We start from the raw sequence: 10,539 nt of genomic DNA, 5'->3' as shown, positions 1-10,539 counted from the left end.
GACAATGCAAACTTTCACTTATTACACTTCAAATCTCCTCAGCCCTGTTTCCTCTGGTGATTGAGTAGTTCAGTCTTCATATTCAGTATTCATGTTCATATTCTCCACTGAAACAGGCACAAGAGTGTCAGTTGTGAACTGCAGCCATTGAGTCATTTCACACAGATCATCGAGCAGCCTTCAGATGATGCCGACCTGTTTAATAAGATTTTAATTAATGAGTTCTTGAAGACTCCAGAATCCATATTTAGACATCTTAGTTGATCTGATTCTCAGAGGCATGGATTACCCTCTGGCTCCCATTTGAAGTGTACATGGGAGGAAGAATCTTCAGCATATTGCAAAAAGATAATCGCATTTAAGCGCCTAATTATGGATTTAAACTTTTAACTTTAGACCTTTATTTTATTTTATTTTATTTTTTTTATTTATTTTATTTGTCCTTTGGTACAACTCCTGAATGACTCATACACTTTTGTTTATTTTGATTTTTGCCTGATGGGGTAAGTTGATATTACGAACAGGATTCAGAATAAAATGGTCAATATTTCTCATAATTTCAAAATCATACATCAAAGTTAAGCTTCATCAAAACGTAAAAAAGGGGATGGAAGGGTGATCTGTATTTTGTGGAGCACAGATTATTTTTATAATTCATTTTGTCACTAAGGTAGCGACATCAGGTCCATCAAGTTCATGTGATATTCCTAAGGAACATCTGTTGTATTGTGGTTCTATACAAATTAATAACATAATTTTTAATCTACTTACATTTTATCAGACAAGAAAGAAACTTTACCAAGCTTGGCTGAAGAACTGGAACTAAAAACAAACTTGAATATTGAAGAGGTATTTCTGGCACTTTGAAAATTATGATATACTCTTCTGTGTAGTTGTGCACGATCTTAAGTTGAAGGGTTTATTGTACATTTGTTTTTATTTAAACAGGATGTGTGTGCAATTAGAATTGAATTTGAGTTGCATACATGCGCCTTCCATATTATTCAAGAGTAGAATTTGTTGCCCGTTCCAGTGGCATACGTCCCCATTTAAATAGCTGTATAATGTCCCAGTTTCAAGGGTTGGTATCCTATTGAGAATTTTTTATGATAAATAGTTTTGAAAATACACTCGCTTAAATGTCAGTTACAAATATCCATATTTAGGTATCTCTGCTCCCCTTTTTTTGTGCTGAGCTGCAAACCTCTTGTTTCAAGAAAAATCCAGTGAATACTAGAAAAATGATTTAATCAAAGGAAGATACTTTTACTGCTGCAACAACTACATATTCTGCTTGTAGCTATTTAGAAGAATTTATAGATGTAAATAAATCTAGATTGGAAGTGTCTTGTACTACAGAGAACTTCACCTGTAAGGAGAATAATCCCTAAAAACTGTCTGATGTTCATGTGCTTTCTCTTGAGATCTCAGTATTATGAAAATCTTTTGTTTTTGTTGCAGATTTAGTAGTTAATGGTGCTGTGCGTTTGGGTGATCTAATACTGCTGAACTAATATACTGTATCAATATTTGATTGAAAAGCTCTTTAAAATCTTGTAATTCAAAGATCCCTTGACATTGCTTTGCCAAGGATCTAAGGCGATACCTGTTACTTTGAATGCAAGACTTTTGTTTTCCCAGAGATGTTGGGTATTTTATTTCCTTTGTATTCCGTTTTTAGCCGCAGAAGTCTAACAGTCCAACAAGAGAAGAACCACATGAAGAGCCCCATACTGAGTGCCTGAAAGGTAGATTTATTTTGTAGTGGTTTAGTACCTCTGTTTGTTTTGGCACTGGTACAGTCACTACTGAAATACTTTGTTCAGTTCTCAGGTACACAAATCAAGAAGGATATTGACAAATAGGAGAGGGTTTAAAGAAAAGCCACAAGAATGATTAAAGGGTTGGAAAACGTGCCTTATCGTGATTGGACTATGTTTAATTTAACAGAAAATAAAGTGGGCATTTGGTTACAGTCTGATACCTGCACTGGGAACAGAAATTTGATAATGAACCCTTACACATCTGTTAGCTAGATTGAAGATCAATGGTTGGAAGTTTAAGCTAGGTAATCAGACTGGAAATAAGGAGTTAATTTTTTACGTTTTTCTAAGGATTGCGGTGTAGTCTCCATCTCTACCAATTTTTAAAAAACCATTCAATCTTAATTTAAAATACATACATATTCTACTGCAAACAGGAATTCATTAAGGAAAGTTCTGTGGCCTGTCTTCTACAGCTGGGCAATCTAGATGATAAAAGTGGTCATTTCTGTCCTTTGTCATGTAACTGTTCATTTTTCTGATGACCATAGTGTACATTTTCATATTTTGTAAGTTTGAGTATTCTCTACTAATTCTTCCACAGATTGAATGTTTTAACTGAGACTATGCATACGGGACCTGAAGCAAAGTGTTGTGTCTGGGTATGCAGTTGCTCCTTCCCATGTTGATTTTGAAGTCAGCTGGCCCCGTAGTTAGGAATAGGACTCTAGTGAGGTGACGGAGTTAGATTAGATGACCCTGGAAATCTTTTCTACCCCTGTGATTTTTATGTTCTTGTGTGCTGTAGGGAAGGATAACCTTGATGGGGTAGGAGATGGGGTGGAGGGGTAGTTAGTTACACCTAAAATAGAATATGGGGGTTTTAAGTCAATTCTAAATATATCTAGGTAGAGACATACTTTAATACCTGCTTCCATTTTGTTGAGTGACATGGCTGAGCCTTTGATAAGCCCTTAGTTAACCTACTTGTATAGTTGGACTTTTTTCTGCTTCTATTCGTGTTCTTCCAGCGCTTTTTAAAAAAAGCCCCTTCTTAGTAACAGAATAAAAGTAACCGTAATTATAAACAGTTATCAGGTGTAAGGATTCCTGTCCTGCCATAACCTCTGCAGAGGCATACCCACCACAATATGCGGATCCCTGTCAAAGTCTGAGACTCCTCAAAGGACAGAAGTCTGCCTCCTTAGAGCTCATTACCAAAGCTAGGAGGAAATTATGAATCAAGGTCCCATTTTGTGTACAATATATTTTTATTATTTCACAGAATCATTATCCTTCCCATGATATTGGCACTGTCCAGAAAAGTTTGTCTGCTGATCCCAAATTCTTAAACATTGGTTTATTTTTGAAAATAAAATATTTTAATAAATGATCGAGAGAAATGGAACACTTCACAAGTGTGGACAGAAGTTTTGATTATGTAGTACTGGTTAGTACAGAAATTATAGGAGTAATGTGCAGTCACAGTAATGAAGGTTTTGACCAATAGTTCAGAGAGACAATCATGTCTACTACTTAGAAAGCAAGGTCATTGTGTACACTGGTGACTGCTGCTTGTGCAGTACTCAACATTTTTTTGTTAACTTATGTGGTTCCAAGTTACAGGATCTGCAAATTCCTGCTGACTTGATATTATTCTTCAGGGAATCATATTCACACAGACAGCTGTAAAGATATAAAAGCTTTTGCTTCATAAATGCATGTAAGGAGATGGGCACTATTTAAATGTGGATCTACACAAAAGATTTTTAAACCTTGAGTATTGGCTGCAGGGTATGATCCTCAGGGGACAGATCTTTTTCATTCTTCCTTCCTTCCTTCCTACCTTCCTTTTTTTCTTTTATACCGGTCTCAGGATACCAAGCTAATTTGTTCTTTGGGATTGCCTTACTTTTTAACGTGCCCTTCAAAGCACTTTGTTACTCTGTCTTCCAGACATGCAGTAGTTAATTTAGAATGTGTGAACTGAACTGGCTAAAGTAATATTTCATAACATAACATAGTTCACAAAAGAATCCCTTTGTCATGTAAATCATGTTAGATATGACACACATTCAAGATTTTAATGCTTTGTTCTGGGTAGAGTTTTTTTTAAAAATCTCTTTGCAGTGTTTGGTATAGTTCAATATACGTAAAAGGAAGTTGTTTAAAAGACAGATGTGTATTCTGTCACTGAATATGAACAGCAGACACAGTAGTTTAGTAGTCCAAGATTCCAAGGAATGTAAACATATCATTGCTGTTTGAGTGGCTAAGATCTAACTTTCAATTAACAGTGCTTTTAAAAATTGAAAAACACCATTTTGCAATCTAAGGATGTAACAGTAAAAAGTTGAATATGTGGAATACTTTTAAACAGATTAACAATATTGCCACCAGAGATTATTTAAATTATGATGGATATTGTATCCTAACTCTGGGATAAAAGGCTTAAATTGCTTGGAATGTCTTTAGTTATTTCAAACCTTTAATATGATTATGTGAAGTTGGTACTTCAGGGACAAGATTTTCAAAAGTGCTCTGCACTTACAAATGGTAACAACTTCTAGCAAATTTTAAACTCTCATTTACACATCTGTACAAAATGGTCAGACTTTCAAAAACGTTCAGAACTCCAGTATCTTCTGTGATTCCCTGTCAGGAAGCAGAGAGAGTCAGTAACTTATTGAGGTGCATGAAAGATCTTTATTGCATCCAGAATTAGAATTCAAGCCTTCTTGGCTTCTAGAATTGTGCTCCGAGTTCTAAAATATGCTTTTTCATCTTTAGAAGGTTACAAAAGTGACATTTTTGTATCTTGCTATTGGAAATACATCAGCTTAGATTCTCCTACTGAGCCTAATGCTCCAGAATGTGTTATGTACTATCTCATGAACAAGCATCCAACTTCATGAGTTTAAATGCATGATATGAAATCCTGGTCACATTGAAGTAAAGAGCATTACATTCATTGTTTTCAAAAGGGCTAGGATTTCATCCATGACTATCTAAATTATATGTAGCCATAAAACATGATAGTATTAAACTACCCCGTCCTTCAGAAATTAAAAACACGTTACCTTAGATGGTATGTTAACTTCACATACACTCAAACCTTTTTGATACATCATGAGGTGACACAAAGTTTCTTCTGAACTTGTTGATTTCCATAAATTCAGGATTCTGTTTTATCGTAACAGAATTGCCACAGAAGAATGCTGCTTTGAAGAAGGACTCTATAGATGTAAGATCTTGTTATGGTTACTTTGTTTTATGTTTGGGATTTACACTGAGCTGTCTCTGAAGGGAAATTAGGGAGACAGGGTGGAGGAGAGAAATACCTTTTATTGGACCAGCTTTAAGAGAAGTTCAACCTCCATCTTGTCCAGTGGGACCAACAGCCAACATGGAAGTGGGTCCCAGGGCAAGGTGGGAGGAGGGCAGCCTAGCTCTATGCTCCTGGAAGGAGCAGGGCCTGAGGCAGTCAGCCCTCAGCACCTCCAGGACTGTGGCACTGTCCCTGCTTCAGAGCCATGCAGAGTGGCAGAGCAGTGCGTCCGCTATACGTTAAAGTGCCCTGGAGCTCTGGCTGCTGCTGCTGAAGCTCCAGCTCCCTTTTGGGTCCCATGGCAATTGCCTCCTTCCCCCCTGCCATACACACCCCTGCTGGTGGGCCTGATCATGTCTCTATTATTGTGGGACCAGCATGGCTGCAGCAACATTGCATACCACAATTTAAAGGGAAACATGTCTAATAGATACAAGATCTGATATAATGAAGTTATATAGCGGTGCAAATTGATGCATAATTGCCACTTTTGGATTTCCCGCATAATTATGCGTAGAGTACCTCAGCTCTTGCCTTTTTGTCTTCGCTATCCAGAGCTTGGTTCTTAATTCTGAACCCATGTTCTCAACCTGGTAGATGTGGAGAGCACTAGGGATGCCAGCATGTGACCTACTCTGCAACAATCTATGACCATTTCAAGACCAGTTCTAGCAGACTTATGAGATGCTTCATTAAGTTTCCTCAATGGGAGTAAAAATAGGGATAATTGAAACTTTGACGGGGCTTTCTGTGATACTATCTGTCTTGATTATACATGGATTTGAAGGTTAAATATAATAGGCTTTAGTTGAAAATATTGTAGCTGTAAAATGTCATGGTATTTAAGGCACGTGCTTTATAACAAAACTGTTAACCCAGATGACAAGGCAATTTACTAAAATATAAAAATAATCTGTAATATAAAATCTTAAACATTTTTTAGAATGCATAAGCATTTTCCTGTCTGAGCTATTATCAGAGAGGGAAAGAACCATAGTTCTACATTATTATGCTAATTTACTGCATTTCTGGTCCTACTAAAGCTTAGTTTTAGAAACTTAGTATCTGCACATAGCTCTGTGCTGTCCCATTAATGTAGATTAGTATGTAGTCCATTGTATTACATCCTTCTCAAAGCATAGAAAATATATTTGATGCTTAAAGAAAAACTCGCAGTAAAAATATGTTAAGTAGAAATTCTGGAAATATTAATAGACCTAGACTGGTCATGTTACTGTTCTGTGATAGTATTGGTATTAGCACTCTAAGAACAAATCATATTCCAGTTCTTTCCTTCTAGTGCATATTTTACTTTGAAAGTAGCAACTTATCTTTCAGCCTTCATAACTTTCATGAATAAAATTAAGTATAAAATTAACTTTTCCATTGTATTTTATGCTTAGGTGGAAAACTCTGACACACAAAGTCTTGAAGAGTGTAGCTGCAAAGAAAGGATAAGTAAGTCTTCAGTGGCCACAGATAAAGAAACAGGTAAATATAATTTTATGTGTACTGTACACCAGAGCTGGTTAGAAAAATGCTGACAGAACCATTTTGGGTTGGAAAATATAGTTGCATAAAAATTAAAAACATCAACTTTGCCAATATTTCCTTTCAGAGAAAAAATGGATGGCAAGGGCGTTTCAGCTTTCTGGAGCAAAATGTTTCCTTTTGAAAAGACTTTTTTTCTTCACATTTTTAAATTTTGTATTGCATCTCATAATTTTATATTAAAGTTGAAATAAAAATTTCAACTGACCAAAAATTATTTTTCTGGCATTCTTTCTTGAAGAATTTCAAAATTTTGAAGATTTGTTCTTAATTTACAGGAAATTCCAATTTCAAACTTTTGAAAATCTCTTCACAATGGAATTTCCATTCTCCGTGCAACTCTGCAGTATTCACACATAGCTAAAAAAAATTTGAAGTTCCATGATAAATGTTTTTTAAATGTGTTTCTCTTACTAATTGTTTTGACATGGAATTACTAAGCCATGACTTTATATTTAATTTTTGGCTTTTGGCTATACCTGCAAAGGGTGATTGTGTGATGCTGCTTGGGAGTGATAGTTCAGCTTAACACACACTGGTTTTGTTTATTATTTTATAATGTTCAGCATGAGAGTGACTCACCTATACCTGTCCTATCCTCATTTTCTCTTCAGAGATATTGCAGGTTGAAACTCCCAAATCTGGCATTCTCTAGTCTAGCAATATCCATGTCTGTTAGGACCACAGGTTTTCTAGAACCAGAGAGTCCCGGAGCTGGGAGGAGGAACCAGTCAGACCAGTTGCAGGAACCCATGGCAGCCACAGCTGGTCTGACAGCAAGGGGGGCCAGCAGCAGCCAGGGAGGTGCAGCAAGAGACCCTTGCCTCATGCTGGGAGCAGTGCTTAGGGCTGGCTGGGCAAGAAGCCATGGCACAGGGAGCGGTGGCTGGAGCTGGCCAGAAAGCCCCAGGCCTGGGGAGTAATAGCTCATGGCGACTCATCTCCAGGGCTGGACGGGAAGCCGTGGTGTGGTGAAGCCCCAGCCATGACTGCAGAAAGCTGCAGCCTGGTGAAGCTGGGGCTGTGCAGGAAGATGCAGCTCAGTGAATGGCAACCAGGGAGCCTGGGGAGGGGAGCCCAGGAGCAGGGGCTTGAATGCTAGCGGCGGGGGGACATAATTGACCTCCTCAATCCAGAAAAATCCCTAGTCTGGGACCACTCAGGTCCCAAGGGTGCCTAAGCAGGAGTTGAACTTGTACTGAATTATCTGATTAGATAGCAACGAAGGGTCCTGTGGCACCTTATTGACTAACAGAAAAGTTTTGAGCACGAGCTTTTGTGAGCTCACTTCACGAAAGCTCATGCTCAAAACTTTTCTGTTAGTCTGTAAGGTGCCACAGGACCCTTCGTTGCTGTTACAGATCCAGACTAACACGGCTACCCCTCTGATACCTGATTAGATAGAAATTTCAATTGGTTTTAGTATTGGACATTTTGAATCCAAAACAGTTAGACCTAAATTTTTAGGAAATTTCATCATTCAGTTACCGTAGCTGTCTACTGAAGTTGAGTAATTCTTTGCATTCATAGAAATGTTATGTATGAAAATCCCTCCAAATAAAGCAGAAGGAGAACAAGAGCAGCATACTTAATAAAGCTAAAAAGATTTTACGAATCTATTTTCTAATGTGCTGCATTTTACCTTTTAATTATAATTGGCTGACAGATGATTAGAATACCTTGCACGTACAATAGCCCGTTGCTAATCACATCTCTCTCCCACAAATTCCATCGGTAGTAATAGGGGCCATTAACCTTTGGTAAGAGAAGTTAAACTTCATTTAAAATCCCTTCAAAACACTATTGAAGGTAAAACTGCTATTGAGTTATCCACTGTAATTTCTACAGTACAGTGGCAGTCTGTAATGGGAAAAATAATCACACATACAAGAGTGTTGTACAACTGTTGATTTGTTGTCAAATTATGGTCAAACATGCCTTTTTTGACATACACTTTAATCATTACATACTTTACTTTTTCTGCAGAATACAAGGGAAGAATATGTAGGCGAAAAGACTAAACACCAGAAAAATCTTACCTTTCTTCCTAGATTTCCCTTATTGCTAGAATAAGGAGACAAAAGTCAGAATGTACCATTTAATTCTTGTGTGTGAATGTTTGTGATTGTAAAAGGCACCTCTCTGATACTTCTGCAGATGTTTCTCCCTCTGTATATTGACAGAACAAATATGGGAAATGCATCTGCAGTGCAAGCTCCTTCGTGGTTCCTGTTTTGGAGGGATTACTATTAGCAGGAAAGTTCAGTTTCAGTATTGAATCACTAGCCTTGTTTCCTGGGACTGACACCAGATATGCCATGTCCACTGGGAATTGGACTGAAGGAACTCAATCACAATGTAAATTCTGAATGGAGGTCTAAATATTTAATTCTGCTCTGTACAATCCAGCTGCAGGCAAGATGCTGCATACAGAACTTGAACGCTCTTCTGAACTACACTTACTGCTCACTTTTCTCTGAGAATTTTATATCCAAGATGTGCCGTGTATATTAATGACTTGATTATTTATATTTTTGTGTTTCAGCACAAGAAACTTCAAATACCATAACAGAAGCAGAAAAAAGCCAGATTGAAGTAAAAGAGAAAGAAGTAAGCATACTTCTTACAGACAGCCTTTACAAAATGGAGCAAAACGTAACCCAGGGTCTTGAAATAAAATGGGTTTCCTGACCCAGAATTCTACATGGGACATGAATAGGCACATATATATTTACTTTGAACTACCAGTGCGTGGGAACAGGTTTGCCTCTTCTGTTCTCTCATGTGGTAAATCTGACATATGCCCACTTTTTAATTACAGGTACCTGATCAGGAAAAAGTAAGCAGCATGCCACGAATGGAAAAATTACCTTCTCAAGAGGGTGAATCAGGTAGCTGAAAAAACTGCAGACACTCTCATATTTATATTCATAACTACTGAGGGTTTGTTTGTTTGTTTTTGTTTTAATTTTTCTGTGGTTTTGTGTTATAGTTGTGTATATATAACCACAGTTCACGTGTCAGTCTGGCAGATTCGTAATAGTGCACCAGATGGCCATGCATTAGGCTCAGGCTTGTTTTCCCATCTTAGTATCTACCTTCAAAGGTTGATTTGGTCCCCATAAATGAGTGGGAGTACGTGGCATCTATCATTGACAAACTGTCTGATTAAAGAATAGCACAGGTAGGTTAGTGACACCTGATCCCAGACCCCTGGCCAGCTGTTTGTTCTCTCTGGGCAGGACCATATTCTCCCTCGCACATTGCATCTGCAGTAATTGGGTATCAGTGGCCCTGCATTGTATTCAAGGGGAACCAACTCTTGCAAGCCTGAGGATCCCAGCAGAAAACACATGATCATGTTCTGAATGTCACAGAGTCTATTGACAGTGGTGCCTCATTTTGGCATCTGAACTAGGTGGAATTTAGCTTGTTGGTAAAGCTTGGGAGAATATCACTGGGGGTTTTTTAACCCCAGTTCAAGCCCTGCTGGAGAAGGTATTGAGGCTTGATCTGTGAGGTGAAGTTGTGGGAGACAGAGGGGAAAAAGAAGTTCCTCTCTGCTAAACCCCCATCCCATATGTTTCATCTGTTCAGCAAGCACATCTGTTGTCACAATCTGTATGGGAATATTGATAAGAACTCTGGTCTGCCCTGGGTAATATTAAATCCTGCATCAGTTACCACTGAAGAGTTTTGTGCAAAAAGGGGATAAAATTGCACCTCTTAAGCATAATTTTATTTTGTGTACAATACGTATTAATGACATTAAAAGAGTAAATACACGTAAATGATATCTGACTAATGGAAATGATTTTTACAAAATTATTACTTATAAATATAGTCAATACACACATATAGCATGTAAAGTAATATTACTTTTTAATCGGGTTAACA

General features: G+C 37.6%; 1 protein-coding gene across 2 annotated transcripts in view; it reads left to right on the top strand.

Annotated features, from left to right (window-relative positions):
* Positions 1–10,539, top strand: part of BOD1L1 (biorientation of chromosomes in cell division 1 like 1) — a 51,369-nt gene that overhangs the window by 24,031 nt on the left and 16,799 nt on the right. For both annotated transcript variants that reach the window (XM_074992501.1, XM_074992500.1), the window contains exons 11-16: positions 782–849; positions 1,682–1,748; positions 4,964–5,007; positions 6,495–6,582; positions 9,188–9,252; positions 9,464–9,533. In XM_074992501.1, the coding sequence (XP_074848602.1) occupies positions 782–849; positions 1,682–1,748; positions 4,964–5,007; positions 6,495–6,582; positions 9,188–9,252; positions 9,464–9,533 (402 nt within the window). The remainder of the gene's footprint in view (positions 1–781; positions 850–1,681; positions 1,749–4,963; positions 5,008–6,494; positions 6,583–9,187; positions 9,253–9,463; positions 9,534–10,539) is intronic.

This window comes from Carettochelys insculpta, chromosome 4, assembly GCF_033958435.1.
Source record: "Carettochelys insculpta isolate YL-2023 chromosome 4, ASM3395843v1, whole genome shotgun sequence".
NCBI lineage: Eukaryota > Metazoa > Chordata > Testudines > Carettochelyidae > Carettochelys > Carettochelys insculpta.
The sequence above is the reverse complement of the archived record's forward strand: the minus strand, read 5'-3'. Positions and strand labels throughout refer to the sequence as shown.